This window comes from Ahaetulla prasina, chromosome 5, assembly GCF_028640845.1.
Source record: "Ahaetulla prasina isolate Xishuangbanna chromosome 5, ASM2864084v1, whole genome shotgun sequence".
NCBI lineage: Eukaryota > Metazoa > Chordata > Lepidosauria > Squamata > Colubridae > Ahaetulla > Ahaetulla prasina.
The window spans coordinates 37,786,095-37,801,423 of NC_080543.1; the positions used below are offsets into that span (position 1 = coordinate 37,786,095).

Sequence of the window (15,329 nt, forward strand, 5' to 3'; positions counted from 1 at the left end):
CTAGGTTTCTGTGTGCTCCTAAAAGAGTGAAATCAATAAGCATGTTCAATACCATTATTAGTTAAGTTCAAATCATTGCATGGGTCATTAATTTTAGAGATGAGACATGTAGTCAGATTAATTTTCCCAGTTTTCTCTGACTCTTTTAAATTATTTTTCCAGCTGTGATTCCACAAACCTGTCAACTCAATTTTTAGTTCAGATAGTCTTTTGAGACTTGCCTATCTGAAGTATTACTTGTAGCCATATCACAGGCTTTGAGTTTCCTTAAATTGTTCATTTGTTCAGCCAAATCTGCCAAACTTTTAGTCCCACAGCATGTTCATCCCATTTTGTCTTCAACTCTCTTTTGTTTTATTAACTAATTAACCTCCATATTAAATGTCTGTCCGTGACTGTGCTTTCCTCTACTGTTGCTTGTACTTCATTCTGCTGAACCTCCTGGTATTGCAAGTCTTCCAAATAAGCTTTGATCCACTTCCCTTTATATAGTCTTCCTCCTTAATATCCTATTTAAATTATATGGTTCATGTTGTAGAAGAAACCAGGGGGGTGTAGTCAAGAGAGGAATCAGTCTAGAATCTCTATGATGCCACAAGCAGACTAAGTTCAACCCCTCTCGAATTCCATTAACCCACATCTAATGCTAAAATAGTGCTAATCATTAATTGACTAGTTTCCTGTGCAGAGCACAGAGCAATAAATCAGTTTAATTGGAACGTAATACGTGGCTCTAGTTTTTCATGCCTGACAGTTTGATATTATAAGGCTTTGTGATGTTACTTGTACTAGTTTCAGATGCAGTTATAATTTAGATCAATGTATTTAGCAGTATCCTGTTGTTTTCAAGATATTAAAACATTAACTTCTTGAAGGTATTTTTTTAATTTGTCAAAAAATAATAAGAAAAACAGCAGGATTTCTAATCTTTAAACGTTATGTTATTAGTTTTATTGCATTAAGTTGATTAATTTTGAATTGAATTTTCACAACAAAAATTCTTCAGTCTCATGCTAAACCATAAATTTACATAGAAATGTTTTCATTGCAGCTGACCAATAGTCAAGGCTCATAAACCAGCCTGGATATCTGAGATCTAAAAGCCACATAGAGCCACATAATTAGTGATTTCAGAGAGTAGGATTATGGCAAAGAGAAAAATATGCCATAATAGATGGAACAATTGAAACAAAATAAAAAAAATCAGTTACAGGTGAGTATTTCAGGCTTCTAGAAAGAAAGCAGGAAGAAACTATAGATTGGATACTTGAAATGATTGGAAGGAAAGAGAGAAATATCCTGCAAGGTATACTTAAACTCTATTAAGCTCTATCAACTCAAGGAAGAAAACAGCAAGGATGAATAGAGCAATAGCAGGAGATTGGAAATCTTTGTGCCATTTAAACCTCTGATTAGCTATTTCTCTTCTGGTAACCCTGAGCTCTTTGTCATCTTTGTCATCAACCCTGAGTTCTTTGCATCAGTATAATATATATGCTATAGCATTTTCTTCACCAAAAATATGATATATACTTTGCATTTCCAAAACACCATTGTGATAAAGCTGGTATAAAAGTAGAGTGATTGGATGATGCATTCAAAAGGTCTTATGCTAAAGGTTTGCTTGCTTTAAAATAATTTTAAGATATGATATTCATTAGTCTAGATATGCTTTTCAATAATTGCCTTGGATTAAATGTTTCCCTTAATAAGTACATGTCAATTACTTCAGTCAATAACAGTAGTCACTCAAGCTTTAAATTAGCTTTATTTATGAGGTGTAATAAATTTTAATAACTTGTCATAACACACTTTAATTTTCATGCAAAAAAATTACATAATGTTCATAAAGTTATTTCAAAATAATAAAAGTAACAAAATTATTTTAATAATTTCTACAATAATTCCAACAGAATATTCAAAAGACTATAGACTATAGAATACAAATCATTTAGCAAATGTTTTCTTGCTAAACTTCACCCATGTGCTTTAAGGTAAATGGTCTTCATGGACTGTTTCCAATAATTTCAAAATATAACATAAAAGGCAACTTAGAACTTTAATTGTTAGCACTATTAACATGGAAGACTTCTGCAGAATAACTGTAGATTATTTACCTTCTGTTATCTGCATATATAACTGCATCTTATTATACATTATAAAGTGTTACATATTTTTCCGGTGTCTTTATCCAGCAATGTAGATTCACTTATGTTAGTAGTTACAGGAACCAATGGATGAGTGATTTCTTGGTTTAAACATTCTTCCAGGACAGTATCGACATGTTCCAGATTATTTATAACAAGATTCTGAAACAACAGATGGCAAACATGCATTGCTGTTATAATAACAGCTCCAGAGAGAATGAATCTAAATAGCCCCTTTGACTAAAACTGTGTATCACAGGCAAATGTCATATGCAATGGTTTTCTTAGAATGAGAAATTTAAAAAGAAAAAGTCACTGGAAAAAATAACTTTTGTTCAGACATTTGGTTATGCAAAATATATGCTTTCCCTATCCCCAACCTCTGATACTCCTGTGTTCTAATTTTGTAATGCTAGATATGAACATTCATTTGGATTTGAATTTTCATCATTAATAGGACTTAGGAGATAGCTTCATCAGTTGTTCCAACTATGTAGCCAGAACCTACAGAGTGGGACAGCACATTCATTGTTATAACATACATAATGCGTATTTTATATTCAGCCTTAAAGTGTAAATCAGACTAATCTCCATCAGAAAAATAGCAGCCAGGGAAAATATTTTCATCCTCAGCTTCCCTTCCTCTTTTGCAAATCATTATTTCCTTTTCTGAATGGCTTTTTAGTATTTTGGCCTATATTTGGAGACCTATATGTTAAGACCTGTATGAATAGATGTGCTGCATATAATTTATATTGGAAATTATACAATTTTATACCTTATCTTATTATTTTATCTTTTAAAATAATATAATAAATAATTTATTGTATAATGTCTGTTATTTCTGTGAAATAATGATGCAGCTTTAGAGCAAAGTTATCTAAGACTGAATCCATTGTATTAAAAATTCTAATAGAATCAATAGTAATATTCAAATTAGAAGAATTGAATAATCTAGGATTCCATTTTATTTTGTTACACTGTTATACAAAAATAAATAAAGAATTTTAAGGATCAGCTTGAATAGTGTTTTAAAAATCACGCTATGTATCAACTAATACATAAAGATGGACATAAGAAGTATCTGCTAATAATTTGGTTAATCATTTAAGTTTTAATTCATATCTCAAACGTTAAATTAAAGTATCCTGCTGATCAGGGAAAAGACATGCCTTCTAACTTTAATATTTCAATGGAAACAGCATTTGCCAAATAAATGGCATCTTTAATATTTTCATTTTCTATTGCTTATAATTCTAAAACATAAATAGTCCATAAATCTTTAAAAAATATTTCCTTGGGTACCTATAAGCTTCATTTGGATTGTAGTCCTGTTGGAAATACTGAAACAAACCATATTTTCTGTGACATAGAATGATAATAATGAAATAAAACTTTTGCAGAAATAGAATGAGTTTAATTGCATATAATATTGCAATTGAATAATAGCACTTACGGGATTCATTCTTGCTAGCAATAGGGCTATTTTTCTCCGAAGATGGTCAAGCTTTTTTTGGGTTGCTTTTACTTGTTCTTTGCGGAGATGAATTTGTTTTTCAATGGCATAGACTTTTTGAAAGCAATGTTCTTCTTGACGCTGGAGTTTTTGGGAAAGTTGTCTTTCATACTGTGAGAAATACTGAAATATATGCTTAAATGTTTGCAATTTACTACATATTTTAAGCAAAATTTTACATTCTACTGTGCAACATTCCTCCATCTACACGGGCCAGATGCGTCACACTCTGGCCACGTCCACGACCAGTTTAGCAAAGGGAAAAAAAGTCCCGATATGTCACATAACACCGCTGTGACAATGTAAGTTTAACACCCCTGTATTAAGGAAACCATCCTCCTCCTTTTAAACAGTTGCTCAAATTCTCTGTGGAAGGAGTTCTCCATAACATAATATCCAAGATACTGTAATACCTCCCAAAGCAATCATATACATATTTCAATTATGCAACTGGTCATTGGAAGGAACCACAGATTGCTCATGTAGCTAAGAATTCTCAAATAGCAGGATTAGGAAATAAGCTTAAAACTATGAATAATGCGGTGAAAATTCAGACTGTAGCTCTACTTTTAAGTGAGAAAAAATTATCCTGTAATTTACAACTTCTTCACTTCAAAAACATACAAATCTTGATCAGGGCAAAGCAATAGATGCAATTTACATAGACTTTTGTAAAGCTTTTGACTCAGTGGTACATGACAAACTTCTTCTAAAACTAAAATCCTACGACATCTCCGGATAATTGGATAACAGCGTTCCTGTCAAACAGACAACAAGTGGTCAAAATAGGCAATGCCCTATCAAATCCCGCTCTTGTCAATAGTGGTGTCCCCCAAGGCAGCGTTCTAGGACCAACACTCTTCATATTATACATTAACAACCTCTGTGACCATATTGTAAGTAATTGTGTTCTCTTCACCGATGATGTTAAACTATTTAACACTACCAACAATGCGGTTACCCTTCAAAAAGACCTTGACTTTGTGTCGGAATGGTCAAAAATTTGGCAACTCCAAATCTCAACCAGCAAATGCTCTGTCTTACACATTGGAAAAAAGAATCAGAACACTAAATACAAGCTTGATGGACATTACCTTGTAGATGACCCTCACCCTGTCAAAGACCTTGGAGTTTTCATATCAAACGATCTAAGTGCCAAAGTCCACTGCAACTACATCGCCAAAAAGGCTTTAAGAATTGTAAACTTAATCTTGCGTAGCTTCTTCTCCAGAAAGATTACACTACTAACCAGAGCAAACAAACCATTTGCTAGACCAATTCTCGAATACAGCTCGCCTGTCTGGAACCCACACCTCATTTTGGACATTAATACAATTGAGTGTGTCCAAAAATATTTCACAAGAGGAGTTCTCCACTCCTCTGATCACAACAAAATACCTTATGCCACCAGACTTGAAATCCTGGGTTTAGAAAATTTAGAACTCCGTCGCCTTCGGCATGACCTGAATATAACTCATAAAATCATCTGCTACAATGTCCTTCCTTTCGAAGACTACTTCAGCTTCAATCACAACAATACACGAGTAAACAATAGATTTAAACTTAATGTGAACCGCTCCAATCTTGATTGTAGAAAATATGACTTCAGTAACAGAGTTGTTAATGCCTGGAATGCACTACCTGACTTTGTGGTCTCTTCCTAAAATCCCCAAAGCTTTAACCAAAGACTATCTACTATTGACCTTACCCCATTCCTAAGATGTCTGTAAAGGGCATGCATAAGAGCACCAGCATGCCTACCGTTCCTGTCCTAACGTTCCCTTTGATTGTATCCAATTCGTATTGTTATTTCATGCTTATGCTTATATATATGCTAATATATTGCATAGTTGTTTCATGCTTATGCTTATATATACTGTTACATTTGACAAATAAAATAAATAAAAATAAAGAATAGGCAGTCATAAACTCTAAGGCTAATACCCTTACATCAAAGATAAAAAATCCCCAAATGCCTTGTGTGGTTCCAAAAGTTATTAAATTAAATTATATATTTAATTTAATACACACATACATACACACAGAGAATACAGATATGGGTATTTACTTACTGAAGTCTGAAAAACTTTGTTTTAGATTAGAAAAATATTATCTGTATTCACAAAACAAGGATCAGTACAAATAAAAGAAAATGGTTTTCAATGGCAAGACTAAGAGAGTAAGAGTTGCACGTAATTCCAACAGAATTTGTAACAATGCTAGCAGCTGAATAACAGTCTTACATATGTAATGAGGGCCATCCTTTTTGTATTAATTAAGCATACTATGAAGCAACGCAGTCTTATGAACCGCATTTCACTATTATCTTTTTCAAGAATATATCTATTACCAATGATGAAAATCAGTTCAAAAAATATTTGTAATATTTTGTTTTACCTGATCAATGGATAAAATGACAGTCTTACTGTGATCCCAATGTCTTTTTAACTATTTTTACAAAAATGAACAAAAAGAAAAATAAGTATAAGAAAATGTTATAATATAGCTTAATCATATAAAGAATCAAACTATAGTGACTTTAATCATATAGTTTTGCCTTTCAAAAGTAGAAATATTTCAGAAAGAATTAAATTCATATTAGATCCTATTATAGAACATTTGGTCTAGTGATTAAGGTATTAGACTAAGAGCTGGGAAACCCAAGTTTTTATCTTGCAATATCCACAAAAGCCAGATGATTAACTTTTGGCATCCCTAGAATGAGATAATGGTAAATAACTTCTAAAAATATTTTCAGGAAAATTGCATGTCTATGTAGTCATCAGGAATCAAAACTTACTCAAAGTCACCAAAATATATATAAACAAAAGAAGAAAGATCTAAAAATGTCTTGGCCAAACATGGAATGGAATGGAAATAATAAAAATAATAAATGAAATAAAAGTGGGCTTCAAATACTAAGGTTACACACATCTCAGTCCCAATCTGAGATCATATCTCCAATCCTGAAATTTGCATTGTCAAGAAGATCTTAAGTATGGTGGGGTCCTTAAGATAAGCAGAAAGACAGCTGGGGAATGATATTGCATTGGCTATTAAAGTAATACAAAATAAAAGTTAGTAATGAGAATCTGAATTTAGTTAAGAAGCCTTGTCCGCATTTTTTTAAAATATAAAAAATAAAATTATAAAAAAAGAGAGATCAGTATTTCTGTTAAAAGCCAGTAATATGGATTTTCAATGGCCATGCAATTAAGATTTGCCTTAATTTACTGATTTAAATGTAATAAATACACAAGGAGACTTAGAAAAAATTGAAAATTACAATAATATTAATTATCTTGTTTTAATTACTTATTTAAAGTCTTTATACTTTTTAATAGTTTTATATTGTAATCCATACCAAGTATAGTGAATTTGTGGTATATACATTTTTACAAACAACAGTTTAGCATAGTCAATTTCATCCCCAATTTTGAAGAAACAAGTAAATTATGGAAAATAAATTCTATATGCAACTGTCTATGCTCACTAAGCTACCAGATGTTTGCCATTGGAAATTTGCAAGGCAGTCTAAGGAGCAAATCGTAACTAATTTTCCTTCTAATGTAAGAGTCTATATTGGAGGGAAGAACTATAAGCCTTCCTGATGTTAGTGCCTTTAGAAACAAAAATGAAGATGAAGAAATCTGCAGTTGTGACATGCAATACCTGTAGCAGGTTTGTTCTTCTGCCGAAGAACCTGGCATATATTTGCAGAATCTACAAACTTTGTAGCAGTCCTTGAAGAATATGTGAAAGGATGGAGTAGCGAGGGGCTATGCTTTGAGCGTATGTAACCAACCTAATGAGAGAATGATTAGTTCAGACAAAGAAGGTATTAGAACATAAACTCATAGTGAAAGAAAGTAAATTAGTAATCCCAGAGGATAATGGTACCAATTGGACAAGAGATACAGATAATCTTCTGTAGTACTAGAATTCAGAAACAATTTTAAGATTCTCTTAGGCTCCAAGTTTTCAGAAGCAGAATAGAAGCAAAACAGGATAGTGAATATCTCAATAAAGGAGTTGTATAGTGAATTTGAAACCGAAACAAGCAAGTTTGAAACATAAGTCAATTTGATTAGAGTTAGGAAGACTTTAAATGAATGACTAGCTATGCACATGAAACCAGTGGAAGAGTCTGTTTCTGAGATAAATGTCTTGAATTTCCTGGTAAGTGCTAGCAGGAGATAGATTTAAACCCTTCAGAAAAAAGGAAGAAAAGGCAAAAATGTATTTGGGGAAAGCATAGTGACTTCAGTTATGGTTAGCAGTGCTTTAAATTTAATCTGTATGGATTGGAGATGAAAAACCTGAAATAAGAACTTTAGATAAAGGCTTAAGTGCTAGAGAAAAAGGTGGAATTGGAAATAGTGATTAACACTGAATTAAAAATAAGAAAGAAAATTGGATCATAAGGTTCAGGGCATTTGTTGGCTATGCATTAACTCTTGGAATACAGAACAGGATACGTTTGAACCAGGGGTGCTATTCTGCAGGTTCTGGAGAACTGGTAGCGGAAATTTTGAATAGTCTGGAGAACCGGCAAATACCACCTCTGGCTGACCCCAGAGTGGGGTGGGAATGGAGATTTTGCAATATCCTTCCCCCAGGAGTGGGGCGGGAATGGGGTTTTGCAATACCCTTCCCCCAAGAGTGCGGTGGGAATGGAGATTTTGCAGTATCCTTCCCCTCCCACACCCACGCTGCGCCACGCTGCGCCACGCTGCGCCACGCTGCGCCACGCTGCGCCACACCCACAGAACCGGTAGTAAAAAATATTGAATTCCACCACTGGTTTGAACTCTTAAGACAAGAAAGCAAATATGATTTTCTAGGTATAATAGAAACTTGGTGCGATATCAGCTGCTGAAGTACAGCAGCTGAAGGACATTTGCTTGAAAGAAGTAGAAGCAATAGAAGGGGAGGTCTTAAATTATATATGCTAAAAGTACTTACTATGTTAAAAAAAACTCAGAATGAATGAATGAAGCAGTGTTGTAAACAACATCTAGATAAAAATGAGGACAAATAAAATTGTTGCTGATGTCTACTTTTAGCTGCCTAATGAAAGTAAAGGTACGTATGATGTGCCTTCCAATAGCAAATTATAAATCTTCAAAGAAAAATGGGAAGTTATAGCTACAATCCAGACTGTATCAGGTCTCTGAACCTTCAGTTTGCACTGTTCAAAACAGTCGTATTCATTTCAGCACTGAACTATATATAACTATATTCAAAACTGAAGTATACTGGTGTTTCCCTCACTGGTCTTGCTGACAACTTTCTTCTTTGGAAGGTTGAGGAAGGTCCAAAAGAAAATAAGACCCAATCTTTTACATGATGCTCATTAGAATGGAAGACTTAACCGAAGAAGTGGAAGTAGCAGGAACACTGGTAGAAATGACCATCAAATGCTAGCAAAAGCAACTAATAAGAAAGTAAACTTGATAGGTGCAAATGCCTAAAAAAGGAGAAATTAAAAGCATAATTACAAATAATTCCAATGAGAAAAAATGAAAGCTAGAAAAAGTCTATATAAAAATCTCATTGAAGATATAAAAATTATGGGTCCTGGCTAGAGTGCTTCACTCGTACTTCATCAAACTACACAGAGTATCAAATAGAGTCCAATACGTAGTGACATGTATTTCAATATTTTATTAAGGACTTGGATGAAAAGATAGCACACTGCTTACCCAATGACTAGTTGGTTCCAAACCTGGTGGGATATCTTAATACAGATAGTCCTTGCGTTACAATGGCAATTGGGACCAGAACTGTTATCAGTAAGCAATGTTGTTATAAAGCATGGCATCATATGACCACATGACTTAGTGAAGACAATACTGGCAATCCCAGTTTCCACTGCAACCCCATGATGTGTGGGTCATTAAGCCAAAGTTCCGGCAATCCCAGTTGTTGCCATTGAGTGAATCTTGTGTTGTCATCAGGTAAGAACACACCCAGATCCAAACCATTCTTGTAAAAATGTAACAGATTTGAAACACTTTAACTTAATTAACCTTCCAAATTTTATCTTAATCTCTTCTAAGTACATAATAAACAATATCACTATCTGCCCTTAATTGCTAATTTCTTATTATATCATCAATTATTTTATTTCATCATTTTCAACATATTTCACAGTTTTTTACATTTTGATTTTATCTCTTAATTTCAGTTATTTTCATAATTGAACCAGATTATTTCATATTTCATCTGCTGTTCATTTTATAATACACAATATACATCATAATATTTGCTTGTTACATTCACAATTACTAATATTAATACAGTTCCCTTAGATCTATTAATATATACCTTATTTCCCTTCCTCCTTTCCACTATTCTTCCCCTTTTAACTGTTTTCTCTTGGTCTCTCCAGAAGTCTTCTTAATAATTTTTTCCCTTCATCCCATTCTCTTGTCTTTTTCTCCTTTTAAATTTTTTTTTGTATTATATCTTTTCTCCTAAATCCTTTCTCTAACTTTTGAGTCTATTACTCGCACGATTAGCCCCCAGTAATCTTAATCTTTTTCCATTTCCTTCTCTTCCCTTTGATTGTTTTTTTTGGGGGGGAAAATATTTCCTCCATCCATTCTTTTTTTGCTATTGTAAATCTCAGTGTAATCATCTAATTTTTTTACCTTCAATTCCTTTACCTTCAATATTGTTTTCTTGGTTCTCATTTATATTATCTTTTTGCTGTTTAGTGTGTTCTAACAAAGTTTCTAATTTTTTATTGCCCTTTATTGATTCACGCACATTTTTAAGCATCTCAATTAAATCCTCACACATCCAAGACTCCATATTGTCAATTTAAAAAATCATTATTTTAACTTATGTTTAATTAAGATTTAAGTCTATATAGTCTCTCTTTTATTTCCAGATGATATCCAATACAAATGTTTGTCCAATACACTCCAATTTAACATTTTATTGTTTTCCACCTTCTTTAGACGTCAAGGCCAAGCAGTTTAAGTAGAAACAAATACTACTAAAAATTTCTCACAGCTCTTGTAGTGATCAAGGTCACTGTTGTTATTTCTTTCAAGTTAAGCTGGTCGTTGTTGTGCTTTCTTTTCACCAGCAGATGTTTCTCTCCAATCCACAATTCTCAGAACAACAAAGTATCTAACTTGCAAAAAGTATTTTAAATCCACATAAAAATGTTTTCTCTCAAATTTCTTTTCCTTTTATTGTTTTTAATTTCTCCAAATTCAGTTTTAAAACCAGTTGTAAAATTTCCTTTCTTGGGCTTTAATATTTTGACCTCCTGTTTGTTCTTCCTTCAAATTTCAAAACTGTCAAAATTATTTCAAATCCTCATTAAAAAATACTTTCCTTCAGGTTTCTTTGTCTTATATTAGTTTTGATTTCTCCAAATCCAATTTTAAATCCAAATATAAAGTTTTCTTTCCTGGGCTTTAGTACTTTCACTTCCTCTTTGTTCTTTTCCCTCCATTAAAATTCCCAAGTGCCAATTAGCCGCTCGTTTCCTCACCAGGACTTCTTTTTTTTTAATTCCCTTTTTTACTTGTGAGTTGGCCAATCACTCACCAGGTACCAGTACTCCGTTCAAACACCGCTCCTGCAGAAAATCTTATTCTGGTTGCCCCAGCTTTAAAGTGGTCATTTTTAATGGCCACCATCTCCGCCACTGGATCTAAGAGCTGCCTCCGACCTTTCGAAGAACTTGCCTGTTCCCCTGGTTATCAGTGGCACCTCTCCTTCTTCACTGTCCCTACAGGACGGTTCCTGTCCGAAGACCCCCTGACAGCAGTTTGTCTGGCTGGATTTTTGCAAGGCTCATCTGAGACCACTATTTTCCAGCCAGTCTCGCCATGAGGTTTCCGGTTCTCTCCAACACAGCCAGGGTCTTTTTTTTATATACAGAAAGGTCCTCCTTTCACAAATAGAGGCCCTAGGCAAAATGTGGAGGCCCTGGTCATCTCATCACTGGCTGCACCAATGCAAAAAGTAATGTGAATGAAGGCCCCAGCTGATACAGTAGTGGCAAGGGCAGCCAATGGCAGCAAGTTGGTGGATGGCAAAAAGTGTTTATCAATGCCTGAATTTTGTTCAGATTACTACAGTGGTGCTATAATAGAACTTCAAGGTCGTAAGTCTCTTAATTCAGCACCATCATAACTTTGAATGGTTGCTGAATAAATGACGTTGAGTGAGACTAGCAATAAATATATGATATTGGTATATACATGTTGACACATTTATTTTAACCTAATTTAAATGTTCACTCACCTTGAACATAGATAAAACATCTTCCGGGCACATGGATGCAATATGTTCTCTTGATTTATCACATTCAGGTAAAAAATAGAGCAATATTTCTCTGGAAAGAAAACAAAGCATTGCAGCAAAATAAACAGCCATACATGCCAGCCATTACATAGTTCTAGAACTCTATGAAGGAGAAAGCCTTCTCATACATTTTTTAAAGGGAAAATATGTACATACATCGGTGTGAAATGCTCCTAGTTTGGACCGGATCGCCTGATCCGGTAGCGATGGCAGCAGGTGGTTTTTTACTTTTAAAAGCATTTTTTTACAACCTATTCGGCCGAAGTTGTAAAAAAATGTTTTTAAAAGGTAAAAAAAAGGCTCTGACAATCATAGCTGAGCCGCGCGATCATCAGAGCCTTTTTTTACTTTTAAAAGAATTTTTTTACAACCTCTTCAGCCGAAGAAGTTGTAAAAAATGCTTTTAAAAGATTAAAAAAAAAGGCTCTGATGATCCCAGCTGAGCTGCTTGATCGTCAGAGGGTTGTGTTTTTTACTTTACAGTCAGGGAACCGGTAGTAAACTGGTTCAGATTTCACCACTGACATACATGCTTTCTTCTTTCTAGCGGTAAAAATGGGACTCAGAATCCAGACTTAGTACCATTTATTTTAATTTATGAGAGTATTTATGCAATTGGTAAAATAAAAACATTCACAAATGGTGATACCATACAAAACTGTTAGCCTTAAAGAGCCACAGGGTTCTTTATTGAAACCTGGATGATAAACATCCACTATATACTTTACTGCAGAGTTTAGGTATTCCTGTATTCAAATGAAATTATTGCTATTTTTACAACATTCTAATCCTTAAAACTACACTTCCCTGAATTAACATATTAAAGCAATAATGAATTGCTTTTAAAAATCCATTTAACCAATTTGTTTTCTTACTTAAAGGAGTAAGAAAAAATGAATTTCTGATTTCTATTCCTATCCCAAAGGAGTTCTGTGTTGTAATTAGCACCTCTGGGAGCAATTAGCAGCTCAGGAGGATTTTTCTCCTAGGAAGAAAATGAATAAGCTCTTAATATTGCATTATGACTGGCTGTATTCCCTTTTTTTTTTTGATAGGTCCAAAATAGAGTGGATAATGCAACAGAGTTTAACAAAAAAGTACAATTGTATTTTTTCAAAAATGCACTGTTCAAATTATGATGTCTGTCTGAAAATATAATTCTTATTATTACCTACTTAGTAAGATACAAAGGTATAATACCTCCCTCTACCCTAATTTTAATTGTGGCTCTTACTGAAACAAGTCACTGGAGAATTTTATATAGGGTATTCTTCAATACTGATTCCACAGAATGCAACTATACTTTTAAGTGGCCATTTCAACTGGTGTGAAATTCAGCCTAAAATATGACTTTGCACTGCTTACAAGGACACACCTTGACTAAGTAAATTTACATTCTTTATATACTTTATAAACTTAAGAGTCTTTATGATGACTCACTTGATATGAGATGTTAATGTCTGAATCATCTTGGCTTTAGTGATGCTCTGGGAATTTTCAGTTAGGTGTGAAACTTCAACTGACTTCTCTCCCATAAAGATTTGATCTTTGTCTTCTTCTGTAGCTTCTGTGGACCTACTGAATAGAAACACCATAGGCATCATTACAAATATTACATTATAACATTACACCCAATGTAAGCAGATAAGAACATTAAAAACCCAACATTAAATTCTATTAAAAGGATCAGATTGTGCACTTTTAAACCATCTCTATTTAATATTCTAGACAGCTCCTGTTATTCAATGAACACTAAGCCAAATTAACAAATAATCTGATTGGGTTTAAGTTGCTATATTTATCTCAGTGGGATACTAGGTCTTAAAATAACACTTGCCTTTTTGAGTTTGCTGATAGCATATGCCTTTTTTTAGATTTTCCATGCTTGTTTAGACCAAGGAAACTGTCAGCTGTTTCTTCACACTGTTCCTGTTTTTCTTCATGTGGTTTAAATATTTAAGACAATAATAAAAAAAAGTTATTAATCATGGATTTAACCAGATGGGCAGGATAAGAAAACTGGAAAACTTCCTGGAAGCTGGAGTTTTGAAAAAATGAGTGGAGAATATAGTTATGTGTTAATTGGTTATATTAGCCGATAAATGGTACAAGAATTTGAACTTGGTCATGGCTTGACCAACATGAGCTCATTATGATTTTCAGTTATTTAGAACATGAAAAGTCTCATGTAAAAGTTCATATTTTGAAAGAGATTCCATAGTACAATTACAGAATGTGCAAAACAAAAAACCCCACCTCCGTTAAATATTACACTATGAGAATAGGGTCTAATAGTGTCTAACTACTAACTACCGTTCCTGTCCTAATTGTTTCCTTATTATATCCAATTAATATAGTTATTATATACTTATGCTTATATATATGCTTATATATTGTATAGTTATTTCATGCTTATGCTTATATATACCATGTGACAAAATAAATAAAAAAATAAAAATAAACTGCTATTGTCTAACTGCTGCAGGGCAGAGATTACTAGAAACCTTTTAGCAATGTCTTCCATTCCGGATTAGTCAGTGTTATTAGACAGCAAGAAAAAACTTTTCCTTCCCCGTTTAATACCATACAGCAATACTATTTTAAATGCAATGCATATCATATTAGAATATGCCTGTAATACCATATAAATTATAATTGTGGTTGCCATCTACAATATAGGCATCAAGAGTTCTCTGCAGTTCATTCAGTAAACACATTCTAATGGCCATTTTGATGTTTTTATTATACAGTGAAACAAAAATGTGAAAATTCCCAAGTTCTGCAATCTTTTATCCAATAATCCCCCTCCCCACTTCAATGCATTCAGAATGTAAAACAATATCTGTTAGATAAAGATTGTTAGCTTTAATCCACATGCAAGAAATTCAGAATTCAACATCAACATTACCTTTTTTCATTAAAGAACATCCTACAAACAATTCATCCTTTGGCAGATCTTCAGTTTCACTATCAGATGATATAATCTGCAGTAAAACACTTTGGTTATAAAGAAGGAGCATGCAAATCCTAAATAATTAACTTCAGTTTAAAATGTATTATTCATACGCCTTGATTTTTCTTTTCATTATTCACATGTTTTAATTTTTGCATTGGAGGAATAACTATATATTTCCTTATCTACTCTCTTGGAGACTACTACAGGTTAGAAATAACTGTTTGCTCCATTTATAAAAACAGGTAAGAGATGAGATATTTGCTATGCTACAAAAATGTGCCCCTCCCAATGTAAGGAACTTTTTTCCTTGTAGACTATCAGTTATTAAGAAGTATTTAAAAAAAAGAATTTTCTTCCTAATTTTATGCTAGCCAATAAA

General features: G+C 33.3%; 1 protein-coding gene across 1 annotated transcript in view; it reads right to left on the minus strand.

Moving 5' to 3' along the window:
- Nucleotides 1-2,098: 2,098 nt before the first annotated feature.
- Nucleotides 2,099-15,329, minus strand: part of MORC1 (MORC family CW-type zinc finger 1) — a 72,072-nt gene continuing 58,841 nt past the window's right edge. Inside the window, exons 21-26 of the mRNA XM_058185199.1 lie at nucleotides 14,903-14,978; nucleotides 13,832-13,931; nucleotides 13,435-13,572; nucleotides 11,935-12,025; nucleotides 3,604-3,786; nucleotides 2,099-2,309 (exon numbers count right to left, since the gene is read on the minus strand). Coding sequence (XP_058041182.1) covers nucleotides 2,157-2,309; nucleotides 3,604-3,786; nucleotides 11,935-12,025; nucleotides 13,435-13,572; nucleotides 13,832-13,931; nucleotides 14,903-14,978 — 741 coding nt within the window. The 3' untranslated portion in view covers nucleotides 2,099-2,156. The remainder of the gene's footprint in view (nucleotides 2,310-3,603; nucleotides 3,787-11,934; nucleotides 12,026-13,434; nucleotides 13,573-13,831; nucleotides 13,932-14,902; nucleotides 14,979-15,329) is intronic.